General features: G+C 37.5%; 2 protein-coding genes across 2 annotated transcripts; one reads left to right on the top strand and one right to left on the bottom strand.

The window, feature by feature from the left end:
* Positions 1-38: 38 nt before the first annotated feature.
* Positions 39-11,989, bottom strand: LOC131779747 (protein cycle-like). Its single transcript, XM_059096339.2, has 17 exons — positions 11,595-11,989; positions 11,383-11,458; positions 11,196-11,246; positions 10,752-10,787; positions 9,537-9,700; positions 9,099-9,172; positions 8,855-8,947; positions 8,273-8,390; positions 7,349-7,378; positions 7,081-7,235; positions 6,177-6,367; positions 5,782-5,888; positions 5,514-5,667; positions 4,003-4,226; positions 3,836-3,876; positions 3,192-3,351; positions 39-2,354 (listed from the first exon to the last, which is right to left on the bottom strand). The coding sequence occupies exons 1-17, from the start codon at positions 11,614-11,616 to the stop codon at positions 1,753-1,755; spliced, it is 2,298 nt and encodes a 765-aa protein (XP_058952322.1). The 5' UTR covers positions 11,617-11,989; the 3' UTR covers positions 39-1,752.
* A 1,441-nt stretch (positions 11,990-13,430) lies between these two features.
* Positions 13,431-23,434, top strand: LOC131779744 (protein disulfide-isomerase A3-like). The gene is made up of 12 exons (XM_059096336.2): positions 13,431-13,653; positions 13,735-13,822; positions 14,782-14,902; positions 15,571-15,618; positions 16,103-16,165; positions 17,123-17,246; positions 18,504-18,718; positions 19,687-19,882; positions 20,792-20,894; positions 21,829-21,957; positions 22,053-22,132; positions 22,967-23,434. Exons 1-12 carry the CDS (start codon positions 13,517-13,519, stop codon positions 23,142-23,144), a joined length of 1,482 nt encoding a protein of 493 aa, XP_058952319.2. The 5' UTR covers positions 13,431-13,516; the 3' UTR covers positions 23,145-23,434.
* Positions 23,435-27,980: the final 4,546 nt, after the last annotated feature.

Here is a 27,980-nt window from a genome sequence, read left to right as displayed (position 1 = left end):
TGCTGATACCGAAATAAAAACCACAAAACACAGAAACCTCAGAATAAAGATTTATTATTAATTACAACACTAACACAACAATATCTAAGGCTATACCTACTTTTAATAAAACAAAGTGTCTCTTGAAATTTTTTTTTCTCAAACGCCTTTCTGTGCATCAGTTATTATGTACCCAATACTTTTGTCCACAAATATACTACAATCTGTCTTGAGGTCTTAGATACCTCTTTTTTGATAACAAGTGTGCACCTTTTGTCACCATCTACATGGCAAGTAGGATTGTTTGCATCAAGGTTAAATTTGCCATAGCAGCCAATTCCACCAAGGAAAGGTCAGATGGTGATGAAACCCCCCCCTAAAACTTCAAGGATACTTCGAGATATTAGTTTAGTGGGACAGAGAATGCCAAAAGGATCAATAATTAACTGAGAAAGAGCAAGGATGGCTAGGGGTCAAGAAGATTAAAATGGATTGCCAATGAATCCAAAAAGTTAGTTTGGTAAGGAAGAATGCAAGAGGTGATACCAAACCAAGAAGGAGAAGGGATAGCTCAGGAAAGGGGAGATTAAAACAGGTTGCACATAATGAACATGACCCTTTATTAAGATGCAGGAGATATGTCTTTTAGCCTCACACACAAAACACAATACCACCAGCTATACAAGCTGCTTCACTATCATTTTTAGAGGCATGATAACAACAACATTTATGATGAAAGTCACTAATACAACAGGAAACCCACAGAGGAGATTGTTCCTTAAAGAGAATACGAATGATAAAAATCTCTCTGGTATATGTAATTGGACAATACAAAAATGTGCACTTTCAATGGAATGTGAAGATTTTCTTGTGAACAGTCCATAATAATTCCATGTTAAGCCTATGATACAAGTTTCCTTTCAGCTAGGAGATCATTAACAATAACCATTTTGTTTGATTATATTGTTTCCATGGTAAAAAATAATCATGTTAAAGAGTACAAGTTAACAAGTTCCTGCAAGAATGAGTATCAAAAGAGAAAAAGTTGTAATAAACAGAACTAACCACAATAGTGGAAAGGTTTCCACAACAATGCACAGTTTAAAGCCTTATGTGTATGGGAGTAAGTATATTTCACTTGCAAGTTCCATGGTTGCAGTGACACTCAAAGCTATAATTCTTATCACAAACAATATTAACTATAGATACCATGTGTTCAAAAAATACTTTGCTATAGCTTTCCAGTTCTCTCAAGAAGGAAAGTCAGATAATCAAATAACAAAATGAAGACGAGCAAAAAGGAACAAGATAAAAATCTTTCATAATTATAGTAATCCTCTTTTTTAAAAAAACTACTTGCTAACACACTTCTAAAGTTTCACCCTACAGTTAAGAAACATGTTTCATGGATTCTTATGCAGATCTTTCCAATGTCATAGTTACTAACTAGCTTTGTTAAATATAATAAGCCTGGTCATAGCTAGTGTCTCCATATTGAAGCATTCTCTGTGGTGACTTTTTTCTCAAAGCTCTTTTGCAAATAATATTTGCCTCTTGCCAATTACCATATTGGTTACATAACACCAGTGAAAATTATTGATCTTTTCTGTGAAGATTGCAAGATACATTGAGCCTCATGCATTTTGACCTACCATGGGAGATGTCAGTGGAAAACCATTTCGGCAGATTTGACTTTACTGCACATAAAAAGTTAAGTAAGTCCTGATTCATGCATTTCAGTGAGTATATTTTCTACTTCTGGGCTCTCTACTGTTACTGGTAGTAATGATATCCTGGTGTGGGTCCTCGCACATTGGATGGGTCTCCAGGTGGTCTCATTCCACTGTACATCCCTTGTTGTGTGGCAGCATCCATCTGTGATGCAAGAGGCATTCCTCCAGGTGCTGTTGGCTTCATCTCACCTTCTCTAATAGGTCTTGCCATAACATTCTGGTGTGCCCATGCTCCAGAAATCATATCTCTTCCACTTACACCATCATTCATGACCTGTGGGTACCCACTCTTTTGGCCAGTGTCCACTGTGTTCTTCCCAGGGGTTTGACCATTTCGGGTTGTTGTAGCACTGCCGTAACCCATCATTCCAGGGGAGTTCATGTCAGGCATGTTACGTGGAATTTGTGCTCTCATAATCTCCATTGGTGACATTGGACCCATTGCTCTTTGTTGTCCTCCCATGTTTCCAGGTCTCATCATTGTGGCCATGTTACCATTCATCTGAGAAATGAGAGGGTACCCACCCTGCTGTGTTTGAGCTTGAGAAACTGCAGCAGCGGCCATGGCATTTCTCCGCTGAACCATGGCTGCAAGCAGACTGCCAGCTTGGCCAGCAGAAAACTCAGCACTGTCCAAGTCAACTAGAAAATAATACATGATACAACACAATATTTACCAACTGTTCTTTTTGTTTTACCAGAAGCAGTGTCATAAGTACAATTTCCAGGTAAATGAGATTCCATTCATTGCTTTCACAAAAAACACTTCAAATTCATCTCCTACCCTCATTGGTTAGAAACAAGAAAATGCTTGTTAATTCCTCTTTTGGGTGAATTATATATGTATGCTAGTAAAATGTTCTTAACTTCCTTTCACACAATCTTTCATTACTTCTAAAATCCCTGGGGAAAAAAAAAAAAAAAAAACTTCTGGGCCAGGTTGTCCAAAGCTGGGTTATGATAACCCAGGATTAGTGTAAAATTTTATTTCAGATCTGAAAGCTTAAAAAAAGATTTAGCGGAATTTTTTTCTAAAGAGAATCAAGAAAATTATCCCAAACTGGCTTTTGAATAAAGGAATCAACGAAACCGAGAATAAAATTTAACCTTGGGTCAGCGCTAATCAGCTGTTGAACAATTGGGCCCTGATGGCAATGTACAATGTACAATGATACTAGTTCGTTAAATGTAAAGGATATTATTTTAGATTTCTCTCAACTTAGATAAACTTTGCCAAAACTTTGCATTGCTTTACTATTCCATCAAATTTCATTCCTTAGAAACAAGTTTACAGATGTAACAAATAATAATAGCATTCACATTTAATTTTTAATGAATCTTTCAGATTGAAAAATTAATTTATTTATTCTTTTAAGGTGTCAGTTTAATATATTTGACTGTATGCCTATCTCTATACAGTGCTAGAAACAAAATAATAGGAACAAAAATTGACTCTCAAATAGACATCTAGTGTCTTACCAGTGCCATGTTCTATGGCATGTTGTATCATTCCTGGTGGAAGTCTCTGTGCTGTTGCACTAGACACTGGAATACCCATTGTACCTTCAGATTTCTTAGGTACTTGAGCGGCAGGAGTGTTGGGCGAAACATTACTTCGCTTGTCAGTAAGCTCACTAGCCTGGAAATATAACCCTTCAATTAACTCTCCTGGGTACATTATGGTGTTAGCCATGTGGAAGGAGGGTAGTAGGTAAAAAGGAGTAGTCGTGTCAATAAGGAGACTTCCTCTCTCAGCGATCAAAACTTAAGCTGTTTTTTTGTAGCTTGAAGTGACCTTGAATGTTGCTTCTCCTCCTTGGTGGATGGTGATCCATTGCACATTACCTGCAAGTTACCCCTTGTGCCTACACTAACCTATGGCTTGCTGGTAACTGTTACTACTTCTGCACGAGGAGTTACTCTGAGACAGTGAGGACCCTACACCTCACTTGGAGATCAGGAAGAAAATTCAGCTGAAGACAGAGGAGAACCTCTCAAGCTATGTTTTCTGGCACAACCAGTGAGAATGTCAGCAAAATTCAGATTCCTACACCACCTTTTCTTTTGCACAGTTCAGTAAAAGATGTATTTAAAGGAGTAAAGCAAGATTAAAGATTACAAACCTTGGAAAGAGCTTCCAAGCCACCTTCCAAACGTGGGGATACTGAAAAAAAAGAAAAAAAGAAAAAAAAAGACAAGATTGTTTAAATTAAAAATTTGACCATTTTCTATACCCTACTGTCATGCTGCAATAATATTATCCAAGAATTAATCAACCTTAGAGTGTCACCTTTTGGGACTGCACCTCCTTGTGTATAACGATGAATGGCTTCATCTCGTACTGGAGCAAGCTGGGGGTGTCTCTGATACATAGACACTGCAGAGTCGGGGCTTGTTAGGTCTGTGCGAGGAGATATATCAGAATAATCTGTACTGCCTGTCAGTGGCCCACTGAGAGAGGAGTTTACAGTTGGACTGGACAGGTTTAGAGTTACAGGCTGCATATTGCCACTACTGGACAGTGAAAAAGAAAAAGTAGGTTAGTAAAGGTTACTATGATTAATATTCAGTCTTAACCCATTGACACCTACGTGTAACACGTGCCTACCCAAAAGTTAAAATTTTGGAGAAACCGGAAAAGTAAACACAATGCGCAGTAAAGTTTAACAAATCTTTTTTTCCCAAAAACAAGCTCATGTGAAAGAAGACCATTTAAATAACTTACTATTAACGAGGAAAGCAATAGATGCATATTAAGTTTTTACTCTAAAATCAAGATAAAAGATAAAAATCAGTAAATTTTTGCGCACGTGTGCAAAAAAAGTATGCGGATCGGATTTCAAAGTGAATATGCAAATTCATCAGTGTGTGGAGAGATCTCATGTTACATGGAAATTATGAATGAGGAGAAAGACAAAACTGATCAAGGAACGTTTCGGGAAGAAAGCTTTATTCAAAACAGTTCTTTATTTTCTGTTAGAACCGAAAAACGTACGAATTTCTTACGTGTGCGAAACCCACGAAGTAGAATTCATCATGCTTAGATCGATGTTTACTTGACTTCACGGCTAGAATATTGCGCAGCGTTGTGTTGAAAATACTGAAAGTTCTACGTTTTAACACAAAATCTTCTATTAAACAATACTTTATGGAAATCTCATTACTCAAACGTGATATTTACCGTGCCTTTGAATTTTCATAATGTCTCTAGGCCTCGCTTGAAGTCCGATAGTTTGGTTTTCGCTTTACGGCCCTAATTCGCATCGCTTTAGAGAATTGTAGCGTTGTCGACTCGAAAGCTTATTTTGTCGCCTTTAAGACCGTGATGTCCATTATTTTTCGGGCAGATTATTCTATAGCATTTTTCCTTTTCATTTTGTGTTCCAGAAGGTCTTAAATGGTGGGAAAGGAACAGAAAATCCGACTTGAAAATATTGAAAGTCGGCCGCGCGTACGCCATTTCTTTGTAGTTGATCATTTCTTGTGAACGCATAAAATGACGCCTCTGTACTACCCCCTAAAGTTATCAAAATAACTGCGCAAAAAACGGATTCTGATTGGTTTATAGATCCTCTAACAACAGAGGAAGTTTGGAGACAAAATTCTGCTTAGTAGGGGAGATAGGGGGGAAAGCGTCTCTCGCGCAAGTCCCCCACGCGGCACGGGCGGTTACGGGCGGTTCAGGTGTCAATGGGTTAATAGTACTACAAGAGTTCTCCATATGATATACCGATAATACAAAGATACAAGTATGGAATCTAACTCAAGGTCCTACAATGTATGTGGATTGTATGTACTCACGGTTGACCACGGCAGTTGGTGCAAACAATGTATTCTGCTTCATCAGTGTAAGGATTTTGAAAACTATGACAGCTTGTTCGAAGCCACACCCAGCTACCCTCCTTAGCACGGAATCTATATCTCACAGAAAGTGTTTGGCCCTTCAGTTTCATTACTGCAAACATGAAATAATGCTAGTTAAAAAAAAGGACTACACTTGGCACAAGTTGTATGAAACCAATGAGTGACTTCTTGTTAAATTATGACCTTGGAGTCAAGGAAGAAGTACCTTGTTGATAACTTTCCATCATATGTTCCAAGTCATCAGGATGGAAAAAGTCATAACACACTTCATTAAGAAGTTCTTGGGGTTTGTATCCTAGAACATCTGACACTCTAAAAGACACAATAACAAGAAACAATTTTTTGCTGTGATGAAATATTTGTCATAACTTAAAGATGAGTTTACGAAGCTAAGACAGGTGCTGCACTTCAATTTACAATTGACTCGCAAGCATTCATAACTGATCAAACTCCCGATAGCTTAAATGTTTGAGTTATTGCAGGTCAAGTGTACCTTGAGCAATGATTTAATCAATGCGAGATTCATTTATTCTTCCACTGTCAATATTTTGCACATTTCAGCAAAGACATATTAGGGATATGTACTTGATGTACACCTACCTCTGGTCAACAAATGTAAATTTACCATCCAAGCTGTGCCTAGAGATAAACTCTGTCACAGGAGGAGAATCCAACAAGTCAGAGCTCTGGGGTATACTTGTTGGCTGAAGTTTTCCAATAGTCACCAAACAGCTGTTCTCTGAGGTATCTGCATCTCCTGATGTACATACAGCTGTGCTGCCTCCAAAGGACTGTTGGTAATGGAACATAAAACATTATTTTCCTGTCTGACATGTATCCCTTGAGTAAATGGGAAGGGGGGGAAATAGCAGGAGGGGGGGGGGGTTAGTTTGGTGTGAAAGCATAAAAATTTGTGTTACTATGAGTGGAGCTTTCTATTTTTGTCTCAAATGTCACATGTGTTATAATTAAAAAGTGGTCCTGAACATCAACTATAACTACAAAAAAAAGAAAATAATAAGTCTACCAAAAGACTTCTAGAAACCATTCCAGCACTGGGAGAAAACAATTCCACCAAACAAAGAGCTCATATGGTTAACTTTCCTATATGATATCTGAGGCTTTGTCCGTTAATTTTAGGTGGTATTAGAACTACCAAGCACTTAGCTTTCACATGAGTGACAAGAGAAAGTACAATGTCCAAATGCAAGTTGGGAGCCCACACTTTGTCCTGTCATCCACTCTCAAGGATTTAGTAATCCTCACACTCCTTGGAGTGACTGGTATCTAATTTCTCCTTACCATATCAACTCCAAATCACACAATAAGGTCATGAGACAATAGAACCTGATCACCACCTAGAGAACCTTTTGATTGTTAAAAAATTCTCCTTATGAGCACCTTGAGAAATGTCTGGCAGGAGGTTTATGAAATTAGGAGGATATAAGAGATCACTTGAAGATGTGAAGTTATTTAAATCCAATTTTAATTCATACCCCTATACCTTAATATAGCCAGTACAGTGCACAATGGCATATTCATCATCAAGAAGTTTTAAACGATTATCTTTTCCCCTTGCAGCATTATCACTCTCTTCCTTTCCACATCTCATGCGGCAAATGAAATTTCTCCTTGAGTTGGAATACATTCTTGACAGAGCTGAATAAAGGAAAGGGAAATGGAAATTAGTTTTTGGTCAAAACACTTAAAAAGAAAAAAAAATTAATTAATATCTCCTGTCAACATTTCTATAAAAAAAACAGTCCCCCTACCTCCATGGCTGTCTTTTTTCACACTTCCAGCTATACAGAGGAAGAAAAAAAGAAATGAAGGCTTAAAGTTGTTAATGAGAAAATAAATCACGACAGAGAATGTTTGAAAATTCAACTAGCAAAGATTTCACCAAATTTATTTCACTGTTACTCCTTAAACAACTTTAGTAATACCGTTGTAGTAACCCCTTGACCCTTAAGAGTGATTAACATTACCCTAATTTCCGTCCATTTACCCACATGGCAGATCACCCACATCGGTCAATTTTTACAATAACGAGAAAAAAATTTCAACAGATTACCTGCACTGGCAGATAACCAGCACCCAAAAACAAAATAAAATTGTCAACTCACACAAAGTTCCTTCATTGTTTTTGAGCTGTGACATTGACAAGGTAAGAAAGTAAGAGTATGAACAAGATAAAAGTTATGTTGTCAAGTTTTGTATGTTTTCGATTTGCATCAGCTTTCATCGAGAGCAATATATTCTCTTATTATAAGGAGCAGTCTGCATGAAATAAATTAGTTATTGCACAATTTTTTTGAAGAGTATCTGTAGTGGATCTTATCACCTGCTTTTTTCCTGTTTATTGTTTTTAACTACACTGGAAGCTTTAAAAGTTATAGTATTACCCACACCTTCCTATAACCCGCACCAACAACTGTTTGTGAAAAAATTAACAGATTACCCACAGGTTATTGGCCAAAAATTACAGTAGTTTCTCCTAACAAAATCACCCTGTAAATCAAATAAGGTTAGGAGAATAAAGGAGATGAACACCAACTGCAGAAGCTCATAGTCATTACACAAATTCTCCTTGTCAACACCTTGAGGAATGTATAGAGAACAGTATCAAGAATATACAATCTGATGTCAAGGTGTGCAAGGTTAACTTAGTAACTAATCTGCTGTACATCACTTACTCTTTAAGTCAAGGACCCTTCCTGCATCTGGGGACTCAGTAGCAGATAACTGGTCTCTAATTTTCTCTGCATCATCAGGATGAACTAAGTCAAAAATTTCCTGATTCATCCAAGCACTCTGCAAAACAGAACAAACAAACAAAAAATAGAGAGTTTATCTCAGAAAAAGAAAGGAAGAAAGAAAATATTTTTGGATACTTTGGGGACCATAAATGTCCATCCTTACAATTTTTCTCAGCCACTGTAGCACTTAACTACTAGGATATTTTGGAAAAAGTGCGGGTGAATCTCCACAGTTTGTCAGGTTATTTATTCATAACCCCTGCTTGACAAGGAGCAGTGTGAAAGTAATGTGTCTTTGCCAAAGAACACAACCTAATGACCCAACAAGGCTTTAAACTCTGACTAGTTGATCAATTTAGGTCACAGAGAGTGCAAGAAAGTGAAAAACATGGTTTCATTCCCCTAATAAATGGTACTACATTCAATTGAGTTTTTGTTGTCTACTCTATTACTGTTTACACTGTTTACCTCATGAGTTTTTATCTATTTACAAAGCTGAGAACAGAATCTGAAGGTTACCTGAGGTTGGTTGAGGACTGGAGTTATAGAGTCTGAAACATACACCACAGTTCCAGTGCGGCAATTCACAACAAACAAGAAACCATCTGCTGCCTGTGAACATTAACAAGTTTGTTTATCTATAATTTAGCCCAAAAGGTAATTCCATCTTCAGAAGATGCAAGAGATTATACTTCCTTCTCTTAAGTAACATTAAATTTAATATTGAAAAAAATTTGCCCTAAGAATAAAATATCAGGCCTACCTCCAATATAAGGTGCTTAAGTTCTTGATCAGAGAGAAATGAAGGCTTGTATGATACATCACTAGGACCCTGGCCTTTATACAAGGAACAAAGAAAAAAAAAATTAAATATGATCAGAAGACAACCAAAACATTAACCAGTCTAATTAAAAAAAAAAAAAAAACTTGCAGAAACTAGCAGCAAGATTGAAGGTAGAGACCAGGATTCAAAGTTGTTATGATCCAAATATCATTGCTTCTTTAACGTCCAGTCTATCTCAACACACTGGAAGGGGTAGCTTTTTGTGTCTTGTTCTGGAAACCAATTAATTGTTAGGCTCGTGATTATTCCTTCCATGTTAAAGAGAAGCCAATCAGGGGACACTCTTATCTTCCTAAACCACCCAGACACTGAAAAACCACAAACTAGACTTGAAAAGTGACTTTGTTGTTGACATACCTGGTCCTCTGAGAGATTTCATGTAGTTCACAGCCATTCGAAGCACAGTGAGTTTATCTGGTTTCCGAGCCAATCCATTACAGGATGGTACCATATCAGATAACTCGTTTATATAAGCATTCATTTTATTTCTTCTTCGCCTCTCAATCTCACTATGGTTCTCCCTGTATAAAGAAAAGTTATAGGGAGGTTAATGGCCAGGTAACAAAAACAAAAGCTACCACATGATACAATGTACAGCTCTCACCACACCCACACAAGCCAAAGTATGGATGGAAATAAAAGGAGGGGGAGTGGTAAATTTCATAAACTGAAGGGGGGTGGTGAGAGGCAGACAGAGAGCACTAGCACTACCTGTATCTTAACTCCCTTCCTCCTCCCCTTTGACCAACAGTTTCCATTTAAAATTTACCCTGCTCATTGTCAGACCATGTCTGAGGCTCAAAAGACCAATAATTTTCATTAGAACAATCTAACTCCTAGTTACATTGATAAGTTGAGCATATATTTAAGTTAATTCCCAAAATATAATACAAGTCATGCCTCACTAATCTGGCTAATTTTTTTTAAGAGGAAAGGAATTTGTAGGTTTGTCTGTTTTAGAATTATTTGCAATCAAAGTGAGTGATTCTGTACCCTGTATTCCTTTCACAAAGCCAACTACAATTATCTATGAAAAAATCTTAAAACCAAACAGCATGTTTAGTTAATATGGCAGATTTTAAAGAATATTGGTAAATAATTTTATGTTACGTATACCCTTACCTACTTAACAAGCAAACTAAATTCCCACCGGATTGTTTCACGAGCACATTCTCAACGAAAGTTTAAAGGGCTCTCGATCATATACCGATACGTTTTCAAAAATAATTTAATAGTACTTTCGTCAACTTCCTAACTCTTCGCAGAGACTGTTTAACAATAACAGAAATTGCATTGCAAATTTTTGAACGAAAAAGCAAAAAAACATCTGCGAGGGTAAACGGAAAAAAAGAAAATCTTAACACCGGCTTTTAAAATTACAGCTGACAATGCAAACGTTAATGGTGAACGTGTGTTCGATTGCCATAACATAAATGATGTAAATAGAGAGAGTAACGAGTCGTTTACAATAAAAATGGTTTTGATAGCTTCGAAAATGTTTGCTGAAATAAAAAACCATGTAGATAGTAGCTAGCAAAACCATGTACGTGACTGAAAACAGACACAGAATACCTTGCAAACTTCTCTTTATTAGACTCGTCCGACGTTCTGTAAACATTAAAAGAGAGCTTGTTAAAGTAAAATACTATTAAGCATTTTGCACTTGAAGCTTGAGAAATATCTTTGCCCACGGATCGGGCATAACTTTCGCTACAAACAAGACATTTGCTATCAAACAAACGACATGTTCTGTAACGTTGAAATCACGACCCTGCCCGACTTTGGTCAGAATATCACAAACTAAATTAACCGAAAGTGCAAGTCTCGATCGAAAAGCAAACAACTACAGGAAATAAATAAGCTTGGATAATTCAATGTCAAAACAAGCATTCGGTAGTTGGGTCCTTTGTTTTCAATGTCCCTCCTACCGAACTTACAATCTAATTATTATAACTATTTCACTACACAACAAAGTTCAGACACGTCCTGCGGAGAAAATGGTCAGTTTTCCTTTACCTGGGCATTTTTTGGTCACCCTTTTCGATATCATCATCATCCGAGTCTTCCCTATACAGCAGAAAAAGTAGGAAAGTTTGAGAAGGCATTGAAATAACGCACACCACATCATAACCAACGCTGGCCAGACATAAAATACCTCGCAACTCAAAACACGTTTCGGTAAAAGCCTTCAAGAAAAACTCACTCTTTGATCATGAAGGTCTGATTTGCCTTTCTTTTTCGAAGTCTACCATGGGAAGACTTGTCCTGTATGCCGTCATCTAAGCAACAAACACACATATTGATTGCATTCTGCATAAGAATCAACGCCATACGCCTGCTTGTGTGTGCAGGTTTCACAACAAGTTTGTTAGCCCAGTTTACATTTGCAGAATAATCGCTATCAGATTTACTCACCATCGTCGTTATAATCGTCCATTTTGGACGGGTCGAAATCGTCAAGTGGATCCAGTTTGGATGCTGTTAGTCGCACTTACACATTAGCAATAAGTTGGTGTTCCAAGCGAGTGAATCAGCAGAGAACCATGAAAAGAGTCTAGCTTAGTATCATGGCGGCATCCCAGCAAATAGTTCCTGCAAGCCTCCTTTGGATAACAGCCTGACCAAATTACCTCCAGATGCGACACAAACCTGTAAAAATTCCACTAAAGTAACAGCTGGAGCGAAATGATACCCTGTGACAGAAGTCTGTCGGTAAAAGAACACAATTCCAGGTTGAAAATTCTCTATGCAACGCAGCAACGACCAGACAATCGATTCGGTACTAAGCCAGACTCCAGCGCGGCTCTCTCGATAGCCAATCACAAAATATTTTAAATGTGTTTTGTTCGCTCTGACACCTACTTGCCTTAAATAACCAATGGCAAGACGTGTTAGAATTTACACACCGGTGAGATAAGAACACAACAACACAAAGCCGTTGGAAAAATGATAATAACAAGACCTTGATGATTATTTCGTCAACTAGCTAACATCAGCAGCTCTTATTTAAAAAAAAAAATTATAGACACTGTAGTTTTTCAACGGTTATTTTGTTTGCTCGATCAAGCGTAAACAACACAGATTCGACTTCCTGTGTTTGGAGCGGAAAAGAAGAGTCAAGCGAGATAGTTGAAAAAAAAGAGAACTTTGCATATTGATAATGATTAAAAAATAGCTTAATATGCTGCAAGAACGGCTCAGTAAAGATCTATATTTATAATGTGACAGTACTATCCGTTCAAGGGTCACGCCTACGTGGCCAACGTAGGAGACTGGGTTCTGAGAAGACGTGATTCCTAACACGGTAATTGCGGGAAACTGCGTCACAGCTAGCCAACAGAAGGAGCTAGCGGAACATATTTTCTCGAATAAATTTCACACGTTATGCCCTCAGTGTTCTGCATATTGGCACATTAGATTTGGAACGAGTTGATATTAAGTCTTTGAATTCAGAAAGCAGAATGGTAGACGGCGGAAGGGCTAACGCTCGGAACGTCACATAAGCTTTGGAAACTCCTTACGGTGGCTGATTTACAACAATACGATCACAATACAAAGGATAAAAGATCACCTTGTTTAACACCTCTCTTTTTCTTATCACCACAGGTTATAAAATCTCGTGCTGGCTTAAGGAGAAGGAAGGGTTTGATCTTATTGCCAAATTGATCAAGTGAAAAGGTCGATAGCCTCTACACCTAACGTAACTCGTTTGAGAGAGCAAAATGTGTCTAGAAATGTACGTGATCCGAAAAACTTCAAATCACTAATGTCAGTACCAGTGTATCTTGGCCAAATTAAGCCTTCTCCTGAGCCTTACCGCTTCACGAGATCTCTTCTCACCAGTCCCTTACTCACAGAACTTTTTGTAATCCGTCTCTACCCCGATACTCCCTCCTCTCCTCTACTCACGAGGTGCGGGAGGTAGCCGGGAAAAATTCACGCTAGAAAACACAAAAACAAAACTGTTTCCATTCTAAGCCACATCAGACAACACCCTGTTTCGGATGTTTTTTTAGCAGATCTAGCCTCGGAAGAACTAGGATTATTACATGAACTTAAGCAGGCTTCGGCACCCTATTTTTCTTCTTCGCGTAGGGAATTTATTTCGTATTTTGCGGGCAGAAATGCTTTAACGTGATTGTCCCGTTTCTAAGAGAAATCATGCACCAATCACAATTCGACAAAACTTGAGGAACCATGAAACACGTGCACGCTGAAAACCAATCATAGCCCGCCAACGCGGTCCATTGAGGGTTGTCAAATTCAACGTGTCTCGTGAACCAACTGTACATTTCTTCCATGTTATGAGTGTACCTTGTTGGTAATTCTTTGCCACGATGATTATTTCCACAATTTTGATTGCTCTCTTTGCATCGGTGGCTGTCTGTTCAGATGTCATTGAGCTCACCGATAGCACTTTTGCATCTGGTGTGAAAGACAAGGAAATTATGCTTGTAGAATTCTTCGCCCCGTGGTAAGAATTTGTACAGTTGTTGATCATTATTCAGCTGATACGCACAGCTTGTGAACATTTCAATTTTTCTCCCACAAATAGGTGTGGACACTGCAAAAAACTTGCTCCCGAGTACGAGACTGCGGCCTCAAAGCTTATTAAGGAAGACCCACCAATACCACTTGCTAAGGTACGTCTTCATTGTTACTTAATTTCCATCTTTCCATGCATTACTTCCTTTCCTTCTCCCTTTGTATCCAAATCAACCTCACTCATTGATTTTATTGAATAAATTTTATACTTGCGGGTAATATAATTATTGTTTGCTTTGTTTGTACATGGTTTGTTTGTTCCATGTTAGTGAATATCGTTTTAATCACCAGAATACCTGGAGATCGAGACCAAAACAGCTGAGAATTGTTGATGTCGTTGAGTGTGGAAAGACAGGAAATATAATTATGACCTTGAAATACCATTTTCCACCCGCAAAAAAAAAAAAAAAAGAAAAAAGAAAAAAAAAAACGAACAGGAGTTGTAAATTCTGAAGTGTAATTGCATTGCAAATACGGTTAAGTAAATATAATCGCATGACAATAAAGATGAACCTGGATCGATTATTCATCCAAATTCTTTGAGAATGGTTAGAATATCATGATTCTTAAACAATTCTCATTCGATTGTCAGAAGAGCTGCGTTTTCTATTAAGAATTTAAGCTTGGTAATGTAACTAAATTGTGCAGGTTGATGATAGGAAAATATTTGACAATCATCAACCAATCAAATTGCATCAGCATTGACCAACCAGAGTGCATCATGATGGTTGACTAGAGATTCATGATAATAAAATCATAGAGCAACTGTCATGATACTACTTTCCCTCCCAGTCATTCTTGGAATTGTCTGGCAACACACTCCTCTAGTTGTGGGAGAGTGCATGTTAGTGTCATGTGACCTATAAATTACCAAAGGCCACTTGTGGCAATGTTCAACAGTAACTATTCTTGTCAAGTAGTCAAGGAGCAAAAAAAAAAAAAAAAAAAATTTCTGCGTAACAAGAGTTCAAATTTTTTGACAGTGTTTTTCAGATGAATGCTGCAATTTTCCTCAGAATATTATTACAACTTTCTTTTTAATTTAAACCTGTTTTAGGTTGACTGCACTGAAGCAGGGAAAGAGTCTTGTGGTAAATATGGTGTTAGTGGTTATCCAACACTCAAGATTTTTCGCAATGGAGAATTGTCAAAGGATTATGATGGCCCTCGTAATGCTGGTGAGATTTGGTGACCATAAAAATGAATTATTGATATGATTTATTTTTGACTTTGGAAGTAGTAATCATTTTTCAACAATTATATTTTAAATAAGAGTGATTTATAAGAAACTATTTGGCCCTCCGTAGTAAAGAGTACTAGAAATACCAGCAGAAAAGCTTCATCACCAGTTTGGCAACTCATATTTTGGAAAAAAGCTTTTGAAAAGGAATAAAAAGAAATCACAAGTGGAATCCTGAGAAAGTTGTTTAAATTGGTTGCTTCATGAAAAGTAAACCCATGTGAAGTCAGTAACACTTAAAAACTGATAATGCTTTGAGTCCTTATCCATAATTTTAGCTGCAATAGTTGAGAAATTACAAATAGCGAATTGTGCTTGATCTTAAAATTATATTGAATTGTTATTAATTATTATCCAAGAGCACATGGTGTTGGTTAAAAGACACCTTCCGGACTAAAATGATTTAGAATTTATAGATTAGGGATTCCTGTTTCTTAAAAATCTGACTACCACCTGTTTGCTTTAAGAAGATGCCTAATTTTTCCCACAACATTGCAACTCAATCAACATTTTGTAAAAACACGAGTCATTTCCTCAATTTGTTTTTGTCTAGTTATTACCCCAAATTGCAGTCATGTTTACAAAGCCGCAATTTCTTTTTTGCAGCGGGTATCATTCAATACATGAAGAAACAGTCTGCACCCTCCTCCCAAGGTTAGTATTTAACCCTTTGGTCATGAAGAGTGATTAGCATCTAATTTCTCCCTACAAGGAAGGAAGTGATCACCAACTGAAAAAAGCTTTTGATTGTTAAACAAATTCTCCTCACCAGTATCTTAAGAAATGTAAATAGAGACAAGTATGGGGAATATGCATACTGATGTTAGGGTGTAAGGGTTGAAACAGAATGCAAAGGGATGTTGCCTCTCCTCACAATATCAGTATATTAGCCCCAAGTGATGTAAATGTAGAAAAATATTAATTAGGGGATTTTTTTTTTTTGTTGATCCAATAACAAATTCTTCAAACTAAAATCATAAGAATTGTATGTCAGATCATAAAGAAAATTGATGAGATATTGGAAGTGAAAAGGTTAAGGTGCTAGATGCCATTCTTTGATTTTCTCACAAAATGTTTTTTGGGTTTTTTTTTTCTTTTTCCTTGAAATGTGGATACTATTAGCTTATGCTTTTTGCAGAAATCAATGATCTGGAAAAGATGAAGAAGAAACTTGATACAATGGAATCTGCTCTTGTTGTTGGTAAGTGCTAAATGATAGCTTGCTTATAGGTAAACTATCCACTATTGTCAAGCTACCAAAACTGGCCAATTTTTGCATTTTATGATATGCTAAAAATGAAAGTTTGCCCAAACAGTCACATTTGATGTTTTAACAGGTATCTAATTTAAAACACTACCAGCAAAAATTAAGTGTGCTTAAGGGCTAACTTTGAAGTGTGCTTTCTTCTGTTTAACATGTAAACCTGTCTGCACTGCTGCATTTTGCTATTCAAATAATCTCTAAAAGCTTCATGATAAAAAAGAGTTTGCTAATTCATGAGATTTTCCAGAAATGTGGTACCATCTTTAGCTGTTGACATTCACTTTGGAATTTTCAATAGATGGTGCAACATTCTAAAAACCTCTGTTTGCCAGTAGAAACACATAGGCTGGGCTATCTTAACTTGATGCTATTAACATTTATCAATAAAGGGCAAAATTACTGAGCGCTGATTGGTTGAGAGAGAGGGCATTTTTTTCTTAATCGAGGGCATTTTTAGTAATCAAGAGAGGGCATGATTACCTGTTAATGATTGGCTAATCCGTTGCATTGCTAATCCGTTGCTTCCCAGATAAAAATAGACTGCGCGCGTGATTTTCCTTCGTATAAATTTTGCCCTTTATTGATAAACAAGTAATCCCATGAGACCTCGTACTATTAAGGATTAATTGCACTTGAGTTTTCAAAATTTTCCAAATTGCCCTCGTGGCTTCGCGACTCGGGCAATTTTGGAAAATTTTGAAAACTCTTGTGCAATTAATCCTTAATAGTACTTGGCCTCATGTGATTACCTATACTAATTGGTTTGTCCAGATGAAGTTGATTTTTTTAACTTGTAAAATAACCCAAAAAAATTAGGGGTTTACTTTACATGTTTATCAATAATGGTAGCACCAAACGTTGTCATGTAACTCGCTTTTATATCCAATTTTGTAGGTTTCTTTGAGAAGGATGATGAACTTAAAACTGAATTCATGAAGACAGCTAATGAAATGAGGGATGATTACTATTTTGCACACACGACAAGTGAACAGATTTTGGCAGATTTGGGCCATAAAGAGTAAGTTTGGCATTTTAGTTCTGATTACCTCTTGCTTGGTCATGAGATCACTGAAGCCTGGGGCATTTATTTCTCTGTCTGCAATTATCTATAACTGTAGAAGGACTGTTCTTGAATCATGGACTGTTGGCAGAGGGGGGTAGTTTGGGAGAACCCTGTTCTGAAGTGTTAAGAAATCCTATGAATGATATATAGACAAAGCTCACCATTTTCATCAAGCTTAGCTCTTGGAAAACTGTTGCTTCTTGAAACAGGTAGTGTTTCCTGACAAATTTTATGTATATTTTTGCCCAAATGGAGGTTACTATGTTTACTCCCATCAAATGTTTTCTGCAACACACGGTACAAAATGTTTGCCAACAGCTTGCTGTTTACTGCATGGGATGTTCACTTTGAGGTGTTCTTTGGTATGAATGTATGAAACAGAAAAATATTTCTCTTCTTCCCTAAATATATCAAAATGCTCTCTCATCTTGAATTCAATGTAAATATAGACTTTCATTAAATTGAAGGTAAGGTTTGAAAATTGGGGTAAATCATTGGACACTCCTCAGTTTTAGCTGGGGTGTATTTGATCATGTGACACCCACAGAACAATCATGCACAAGCAGAAATATGTCATGGGTTATTGCATATGATGTAAAGTATAAGGCCCCTTCCTTATAAAAGAATTGGGGAAAAATGATAAAGAAAGAAAGAAGAAAGAGAAAGAGAGAAAGAAATCCATGAAAGAAACGCATCAAAGCTTACCAAGAGACATTGAGAAGTTTTGATCAAAATGCTTTCCTTAATTTGTCAATCAATATGAACTTTTGAAGATTAGTTCTCTCAAATTCTAGCTTGTGTTCAAATGCCGCACCCAAATGCAGCATGAGATCATCATTTTTTGTAAAAGGGAAGTTAAACCACCATGACTTTCTTGTTGGCCTTTTCTTCTGCTTGTGAAAGTGAACTTTTTACCTTTAAACACCTCCATATTAAAAGATGAAAGACATTTATTCCACCAGAAAGACTTGACAGTTCTGGTTCTAATTTCCCACCTCACCCAGTTAGGGTTTAAATTCCCCACCTATAGGCAGGGACAACAGTCAAACACCCATGGGTTGCTCACGGGAGGGGGAGGGGTATGTTGAATCTTCAAATTGACTGGCCCTTAACATTGCCATTGGCAATACCTCATTAATTCTGGAATATTGGACCTTTTATTAGGATTACATTTCTTTCTTTACTGAATACATGCCTTTTTTTTTCCTTCAGTCAAGTGGTTATTTTCCGTCCCAGCCATCTTCATTCAAAACTTGAACCAAACAAAGAAGTCTTTACTGGAATGGCAGACCCTTTTTATATCAAGAAGTTTCTCAAAGCTTCAGTTCATGGACTTGTTGGCCACTTGACTCAGGATAACGAAGATCAATTTAAGAAACCTCTTTGTACCGTTTATTTCAATGTTGATTTTGAACGTAATGCAAAAGGTACAGTTCACTTTAACTTGTCTAAAATGCAACCATCTGTGCTGAGTCAATTGGGAAAAGTTAGATAGTTGAAGGATGAGATGATAAGATGTTTACTAAGCAAACATCTCTCTGATGAGTTTCTTTAAAAGAGGGTAGGAAAGTGGGATCCTAATTCTGTTTCTTGCTCAAACTTTAGAAATGTTCATGCATTGCATTTACTTTAATCTGTATTTCACATGGTTTCCTTTGCAGTTGTTCTGTGGGATGTCATGCAACACTCTCCCCTTGAGTTTCTTTTGGGAGAGCATTGCATGACACCCCAAGCAATGGCTGCAAAGGAGACTATATTTCACATGTCACCGATTAAAAGGGAAATCTACGAATCTCATCATACCTTGCCCTTCTGTAAAATTCATGCATCATGCATTAATTTTGTGCTCATTAACGCATTGCATATAAACCCTTTAGCACCCTCCTTAAACCTTGCATCAAAGTTTGGTAGCTGCTATTGTTTTTCAGTCTTAATTTTAAGTTCCCTCTCTTGATCACCTTGATTTCCAAGACCTGGCATAAGCATCTTTCCAACAATGCAGATATGGAAGTGGCTTTTGATAGCCTGATATAGGTTCTCAGTTAGAGAAGATAGGCAAAAAAGTGGCTGTGCAAAAGTTGTACAATTTTATATTCTATTAGAATAACCAATTTCTTGCTCCAGAATGCAGAAAATGCAGACACAAATTTTTAATTTTCTTGTGGGAACATGTGTCTGTCTCCTATCTCAGTTCTTCTACCCACTTTGTTTTGTATTGGAGAAACCAGTTGTTATTTGCCAATGTGTGATGAATGTAAACAAGTGGTTGAGATTTACCAGTAAATAATAACATCAGATTGACTTTTAAGGTAAAATTGATGCTTGAGGGTATCCATGATGCATTAGATTTGCTACATACATATTTACATTCAACTTGCAATCTTGCCATCACTAGGTACGCGATATTGGCGTAATCGAATTCTGAAAGTTGCTACTGAGTTCAAGAACAAAGTGATGACCTTTGCTTTTGCATCCAAGAAAGACTTCTCCAGAAAACTTGATACATTTGGTCTATCCTCTGATAATGATGAGGTTGTAGTAGCTATAGTAAGTGATGATGGAATGAAATATCCCATGAAAGAAAAATTCAGGTATGTGTATTTTTGTGCTGTGTTGTCCTCTGCTATGTTCCTCAATAAAGTACCTTGCTCTCCTGCTCTACACTCTACTCCACACTTCTGTGTTACGTGCTATGTGCTATGTAGTGCTGTTAACTGTGCTTGTTTTGTGCTGTGCTGTGCCCTGCTGTGACTTCATTCTCTAAAGAGACATCAGTCAATAACAAGTAACATTAGTCCCAGGGCTCCCTTATTAGCTTTGTCCTTGACCATTATTTGAAACGGCAATGTACAAACCATAGCTTCTCACAATGGTTGAAATGGATATAATATTAAGATCCTGAAAATTTGTTGATGAACACATGCTTTTAATTCTTTAAAATGATTTCATAACCTTGCCTTCCCTCCTCCTCATCCTCTGCATGCCACGTGCCAATGATAGCTATGGCACCTCCTCTTCCCCCCCCCCCCCACCACACCCAGGAAACAGGTCAAAGGGACAAGGTCACCACTTTGGGCATCGCATCTTTAAAAAGTTATCCTGAATTTTTTCACATTGGCCATCTTCCTTGATCCACTGTTCTATTCTGTTCTATTCTGTTATTTTTTTTCTCGGACGGTGGGGAGAGAGAGGAAAGAAGAGGGTAGATTGTGTCGTGATATTTTTAGCGACATGCACAAATTTCCAGACCAGCATGTAACTTCTCCTGACAGTGATACTACTGAACCATTCGTTAAGATAATAAGAATATCAGAAATTATCGCTAACGCAAGAAGCTCTGATTGTTCAACGATTTCTCCTTGTCAGTACTAAGGGAAATTTATAACAAAGAGTATGGAGAATATGAACACTGATGTTTGGGTGTTAAGGGTGAATGATCAAGTTTCACTCCACCGCCATTCTCTCTGGCCTGACATAATGCTTCGCTGTTTACTTTTTAGTGTGGACACCTTCAGAGATTTCCTCAAAAACTACTTCGAGGGAAACGTTGAGCCTTTTATCAAATCTGAAGAAGTACCAGAGACTAATGATGGCCCTGTGACGGTAGGGTGTGGTTACTGTTGATATCAATTCCCTTGTCAGATAATTAACAACCATTCACCGAAGTGGAAATGACTAGTGTTGGTAGATATCCACTGCTTGTCCTCGACACCGAGGTGTATATTTGTATTAGATAACACCAAAACAGTGAGATAATATAGCATAAAAAGAGGATTTTAACTCATTTATTCCTGCTACGATTACAATATTTTCGGGCGCAAACCGTGCGAGTTTGAGTAGCCAATCAGAGCTTGCTTTCACCGCTATGCGCTTTTTTTACTGATGCGCTAATTACCACTGCTAGAAATGTTCCTTATATTTCTCTAACTTCAAAAACATAGGGTCTCTCTTTATCAAAGTTATTAAAAGTAATGACCCCATTCATAGTTCATTAAAATGCACCAAAGTCGACAGTCGCTAAATTTATCGTCCCATGATTGATGTTGTGTCGTCTAGACTCAGTCAAGTTACTCCTTTCATTGCTATTGCTCAACTGAATTTTATTAAAGAATCAACAAGCTATATTCACAATACAATACTAGGAATCAGTAATACTACTTTTACATAGGAATGTACTTTTACAATCATGTACCGATCGTGTCTTACAGGATATAGCGTGACTATAGTAACGCTTAGGTAACGCAATACACTACAATTGACCAAGACAGAATCTCTCCTAACAACACAGCAGACTAGCGGTTAGATAAATATCAGTTAGGTGTGATTATTAGTTGATCCAATACCAAATTCTCCAAACTAAAATCACAAGAATTGTATGGCAGACAGTAAGGAGAAAGAAAGGGTTACTGAAATGCCTGCAAAATCGTTAAATTCTGTCTTTTGATTCGTCGTCAAACCTTCATGTAATAAAGCATATATGTTTGTTTATGTTGTTATTTATTTTGTATACTTATTAGTTAATTTATTTTTCCTGCAGGTTGTTGTTGGCAAGACTTTCAATGAGATTGTGAACGATGAAACAAAAGATGTGTTGATCGAGTTCTATGCTCCGTGGTGCGGCCATTGCAAGAGTTTGGAACCAGTCTACAAAGAACTAGGAGAGAAGGTCGGCTACATGGCATGGAATTTTCAATTTCAATTTTTCTTTTTGTTAGGAAAGTAAAATGTTAAAAAAAATAAGACGTTAAATTTCTTTTGTAGCTGGCTGACGTGAAAGACATAGTTATAGCCAAGATGGATGCCACGGCAAATGATGCTCCTTCACCGTACGAAGTTAGCGGGTAAGTCGAACGCGGGGACAACATGCCATTTTACCGATTTGACACTTAATAGTGTCTACGTTCTTGTCTCTTTTTTGCTTTGGTCTCTTGCATCCTTTTTGATCCGTTGGTTTGTCTTTACGTTTCTTTTGTCAGTCGCTCGTTCGTTAGTTCGTTCCTTCGTTACGGAAGTGACTCGTTCGTTCGTATGCCTGTTTGCTTGTTAGCTCATTCGCTTGTTCGCTCGCCTCTCGTTTGCTCACTCAGTGACTCGCACGCTTCTCGTTTGCTCATTCGGTGGCTCGCATTTTGTTCGTTCTTTCGTTCGTTCGCTCGCTCGTTCGTTTTCTCGGTATGAGGGTTATTCTGTTGCCTCTGTCGGTAAATTCCGATCTATTACATTGGCTTTCATCAAACATGACACCGCGTTACATAAACGGAAAAAAAGGGGAAAATTGAAATAGTTAAGCTAAATTGACCGTGTTACACGTCCCAACGCTTGTTGGATTTAGTGTCCCCGGCACAGTGCACACACGTTTTGGTCCATAGGAGAGATGTTGATTCTTTCATTGATTAATTAACTAAAAGGAGAAGCCACTAAACCATAGGTCCATAGGAGAAATGAGGGGGGGGGGGGTATTTCTTAGCAAGTTTTGGACAAGTGTGCCCTCCCCCTCCCGAAGCCCTCAGCAGTCTATCGTAATTTCTGTTATAAAGGCTGTTGTTATGGTGGAGAGCTACTTTATGCCAAAATGTATCATCAAAGTTGGTATAACGTAATAGACTTGCCTCACTTTGCACAAGTTCAAAACATTTCAGCAACGTTAAATGTTTCCTTTCGCCTTTTCCTTGCAGTTTTCCAACAATCTATTTTTCACCAATGTACGGTAAGAAAACGCCCAAAAAATACAACGGTGGCCGAGATGTTGATTCTTTCATTGATTATTTAAAACGAGAAGCCACGAAACCATTTAAAGTTCCCGAGAAGAAAAAGAAGAAGAAGAAGGACAAGAAACAGAAAGATGAACTTTGAACTGTGGTTCCTTCGAACATTTTGTAAAACTAGATTTAACAAATTTAGGCCTAAACTAACTTTGGAACCCTTTTTTAATCGAAGGCGTGGGGCCTGGTACCTGATTCCCCCAGTCTTACTCCTTCTTCTACGTCTCTGTAACAATGTCTTGTGGGGTAAAGTGTTTGAACGTTGAAATCTCATTTACTAATATTGCTGATGCGTGAACTATTGAAATGTCCTGCTTCTGTAAAAGATTTATGTGGATTGAGGGTATATTTTGGCTGTGACATTAAATGGTTTGTTTTGGAGATGTGCCTTTTTCGGTGAATCTTTCTTTAACAATTGGACTCTCAGGTACGTTTACGATTTCATGATTCTTGAGGTTCGTTGGAAAAGCTCGCGATGGTCGCGAAACTGCAACTTCATAAGGTCTGCGGTTTTCCTGAATTAAAACCAGGTTTCGGTAGCGAAGAAATGTCCCTCGTAAATCTGAGTGCTCCTTCAAAACGATTCTTCAAGGAAGTTGTGTCAAGGCTTACGTTAAATGAAAACTCTCTGTAAGCGACGATTTTCTTCAGAAGTCTGAGAAGAGCTGTTGCTTTAACTTGGTTAAGACAAGGAATGTCAATTTGAAACAGTTCGAAAAGTTTCCATGGGGCTATTGTATATCAAAAACTGCTTACTCACTTCTTTGAATTACTTCCCAACCCGAAAAACAGTTACAAATGTTCTCACACGTTCAATTCAGCCCTATCCTCGTCGTCAGTCGAAGTACACCTAAGAGAAAAGTACCAGTGACTTTTGCGTTTCAAAGCCGCGTTCTATGTGACTAAAAAATGGAACTACAAAAGAACGCAATTTGACCGCGTTCATGTAGTTCTCTTTGTCATTTCATCATTCGTACCGGAGAAACCGCAGTCGCACTGAATTACCACTGTATTAATGGCGTGCTCGAACTGTCTAGGAAGCCAACAGACCAAGTACTGTACAACGACTGAGCCTGAGAGGCCCGAGAAGCAGTCGAGACTCGTGCTACAATCGCACAATAGCGAGTGTGTAAATTTACACGTGTAAGGCAGTCCCTCTTCCATATGGAAATAACAGCGGTCACATTAAGTGCGTTGTGAGGTATTTTCGTTCCGAGGCAGAAAACTTATCAGATAAAAGCTGGAGAAAACTGTGTAAACAAAGATCATTGCGTCACAATGCAAATATATATTGAGCCACTGTGAGGCGAAAAGAGAAAATTTGGCTTGTGCAGGCGAAGTAAGATTTGAATTCCAGCGGCCAAATTTGACGAATTTTGCAAACGGAAATTCGATAAACGCGGGACACTATTTTGTGCGGTTTTTGTATTCTATTTATACGTAAATTATTCTGCGGAGTTGGATGTTCACCTTAATTGTGGATCTCTCCGTGATTTTCCGGAACCTTGGCTTTTGAAATAAGAGCAACGTTGCATTGCGGCAAGACCAACAATTACAAGTTCATAACCATGTTTCACCTGCAGAATTTGTACTTTATGCTCGAGTTGGCCATAGGTATTCTCTTATTAGATAAAGGAGATAGCTGAATTTATTTGACATGTTGTGGTGCTTTAATCGATTTCTTTTTGTGTGTGTTGTTATGCCTTATTCCATATTCATTGATTGAGGTTTGTTTTTTCGAGGGAAGCGTACGTTTTTGTATGATCAACTATGAAATATGTAATAAAATCTACCGATTAACTTCTCACCTTACGTAAGAAAAATCACAAAATTAACCACAAATCACAAGGAAATAACTCAGTAAAGTCTTTTACTTGTATTAAAGTGTATACAGCCTGTTTTCGTACTTACTTACGTTTTTGATAAACAACAGCGGAGATGGAAATTGTTTTTACCGAGCTGTTGCTCCTAGGGGGGATGAAACAGGCGACGAGACGTGGAGACCAGTAGGTGGTGTTACAGTTTTTTTTTTTCAGAAAAATTCAAAGGTTTTTTTAGCTGCCACTCTTCGCTTCAGCTTCAAAAACAGTCACGGTTTCTTCAACACCAATATTTTCTACAGTGATTTCTTCGGCTGATCTATTTGACTGATCATGGTAGATTTCTGTAACAGCTCAGTAGTTAACGTATCCCAAGGTAACACCATTAGGCGTCTTGTTCAACAAGCATTGGGCAGCCTCTGAGCAAGCTTTCCCTCAGGGTGTGAAGCCTAATTGTGATTAAATGACGTTGTGACGTGATCTAACCTCAGTAATTATGTGTGAAAATAACTCTTCCACCACTATTCAGTCTTACCTAACAACACATGAGGATATCATCTTGCTTATGTGCTGCAGTTGTGGTAATTACAGAAAATAGACCTGAAAAATTCAATGTTCGACGGGATTGGAGCCCTTGCCTCTCAAAGACTAGCTGAACGCTATTGTGTAACTTAGTTCATGACGAGAGATTTCCCTGTCTTTTTTCGTTGTTGTTGTCGTTGTCGTTGTTACTACTGATTTTTGTCGTCGTTTTGTCAGCTTGTTTTCGTTTCTTTGGCTAACTGGCTTTAATGAGAGACTTGAGTGATTACCGATTGCTTGAACTGTCACCAACGAGTTTGTTTTCGCGCGTAGTAGCTCGAAGTTCAAATCACCGTAGGGTTCCGGGGGAAATGAAACCCTTCCCCGTCTTCTGTACTGCCATCAAAAAATCCCCCACTAAAGCCAAAATCTCTCACAAAATATTCTAAGTTATCATCCGGTCATTATTTTGAGAAATTGTGCTGTTGTGGCGTGTTTTACCGCCCACTACCAATTCTGACTCACGCCACGCGGGAGTCGACCGGAAAATAAATAAATTGAGCACACCTCCAACCCAAAAGACACATGTTCTAGATTTATTAAGAATGTTATTTAGTTCAGCTATTTACGGGGTATTTATAATTAACGTTCGTTGAATAGAGAAATCTTCATTCACAAAGAAATCCAGGTGCAAGAAAAACCATTCATTTAAGGTAAAAGAGTGAAGTGATTTGAGTGATTCAATCTTACGGAGTATCGAGGAGGCGGCCTATTTAAAATCGTACAAGACTACATGAAACTGACATCTTAATAATAGTTGTTCGATTTTCTCTTGCAACTGAATTTCTTGGTTATCCAATCTCTTTTTTTTCAACCGAATCAAACTCAGTTTTCGAATATTCTGTGAAAAGATGAAATATTTAGGTGATCTAAACTTTAGGAAACTGTCAACAATATTCATCTGTAAACCATGACCTTGCCACCCTCAATATTGAGAGAGAGGAAGAGGTAAAAATGTTTTTAATAAGACATCTTTGTGATGTAAATCCGGCTTTAGAAAACGATGACGCATTTCAGCGTATTAGCGTGCTAGCCAAGTCAGCCCTCTAAAGGTTAAAATGCGGATAATGGATAAATGTTCAAGGAAAGACAAAAGTTACAGTTATAGTTACGCTAATCTTTAGAATTTTAAGATTGTTTTTGGCTATAGTATAATCCCGTTTTAAAAAGGAATGTACGTGATCCTTCTTGTAACAAAGAGTCGCACTTTTATTGCTTTGCATTACAGAGGAAGTCAAAATAAACATTTCAGTTTTTCCTTCTCTCAAGATGCAGATTAAAGTGTTTGAGTTGGCCCCCAGCTTGGTGAAAGAGGAAAAAGTTTCCAAAATATGAAAAATACGAGGATAATTTTTTGGCTATGAAATACACTTCATGAAATATGCGGCAGTGGTAAATAGCTTATAACCCTGTAATTTCGTGTGGAATAGCCAGGGTTTGAAAATAACACTTACAAACACATTTCTCTGAAGCACTTCCAATGGCGGTTTATAAGGTACCCGTGTGTCAGAAGCCACAAAATATAAACTGTTTTAGCTTGAAAGAACAGCAAATACTTTTTAATCGTGATTTTATAATCCTCTTGTCTTTAAAGGTCGCGTTGTGGAAAAAAGACTTTCTGTCAGATGTTGTGTATTTGTTACTCGGGAGAGTTTTCGAACCAAAAAAAAATGATTGTTTTTGTTTGTTTTTTATTTTATTTCATCTCTTTTGTGATTTCTTTTTTACAGTGGCAAAATCTTTACTGGCACATTTAGTAATTTTTGCTTTTCCCTTGTAGCAGTAACTGAACGAATGTGATTCGACTTATAAACATCACGCGATGTCTACGGATCCGATTGTCAATAAGCGCCAAGTGAACCAATTCCTTCGGCAGATTAAAATTTACCAAGCACACCCGTACATACGCATATTTTACGCTCAGACATTTGCTAATCTAAGGCTACTGTGAAGGAAAAAACTGAGAATCCGTGCAAAACTTTTTTGAATGTCCACAGTAACCCTAAGCTCTTCTGTCACGAATTCAAATAGTTGCCAAAACTGTGGCCAAAGTGAAAATTGGATGATGTATGGAGAGCTTAAGGCTCATTGATTTCAGTGCTACGTTTAATCCGGAAACGTTAAAAGATTTTTTTTTAATCCTGATAAAATGTGCCGCAGAAACTTGTAAACAACTTAACAAGAATTAACACCATTAAATCTCGCTCGCTGTCAACAAAATTTTGAAGTCTGATTTTAAACCGCTTAAAACTTGGAGGACATTGCGTTCAACATTTTTGACGATTAACCTTCTGGGCGGGGTTCATGCCCCAAACAATAAACTTAATACGCGTTGAAAAGACTTATTATCTTACTTAAGATTATTCTTTGGCTTTTTTTTATTTCACACTGCTGAAAAACAATGTACTTCTTGTTCTAAATCTGAAACCGTTTTGGGCTGAAAAATTATTGACTTGAAATCTTGAAATTCTTTTGAATTGTTCTTTCAAGGAGGCCTGCATTCCATCGAAAAGCCTCTACTTTCT

The sequence above is a fragment of the Pocillopora verrucosa genome, chromosome 4 (assembly GCF_036669915.1).
Source record: "Pocillopora verrucosa isolate sample1 chromosome 4, ASM3666991v2, whole genome shotgun sequence".
Lineage (NCBI taxonomy): Eukaryota > Metazoa > Cnidaria > Anthozoa > Scleractinia > Pocilloporidae > Pocillopora > Pocillopora verrucosa.
The sequence above is the reverse complement of the archived record's forward strand: the minus strand, read 5'-3'. Positions and strand labels throughout refer to the sequence as shown.

Excerpts from the sequence above, each read along its gene's own strand:
- LOC131779744 (XM_059096336.2), top strand. The coding sequence starts at position 13,517 with ATGATTATTTCCACAATTTTGATTGCTCTCTTTGCATCGGTGGCTGTC. Across the intron at positions 20,895-21,828 it reads CTAATGATGGCCCTGTGACG|GTTGTTGTTGGCAAGACTTT; the intron begins GTAGGGTGTGGT and ends TTTTTCCTGCAG. Across the intron at positions 22,133-22,966 it reads TCACCGTACGAAGTTAGCGG|TTTTCCAACAATCTATTTTT; the intron begins GTAAGTCGAACG and ends TTTTCCTTGCAG.
- LOC131779747 (XM_059096339.2), bottom strand. The coding sequence starts at position 11,616 with ATGGACGATTATAACGACGATG. Across the intron at positions 9,701-10,751 it reads AATAAAGAGAAGTTTGCAAG|GGAGAACCATAGTGAGATTG; the intron begins GTATTCTGTGTC and ends TTCTTTATACAG. Across the intron at positions 5,889-6,176 it reads TTTACATTTGTTGACCAGAG|AGTGTCAGATGTTCTAGGAT; the intron begins GTAGGTGTACAT and ends TGTGTCTTTTAG.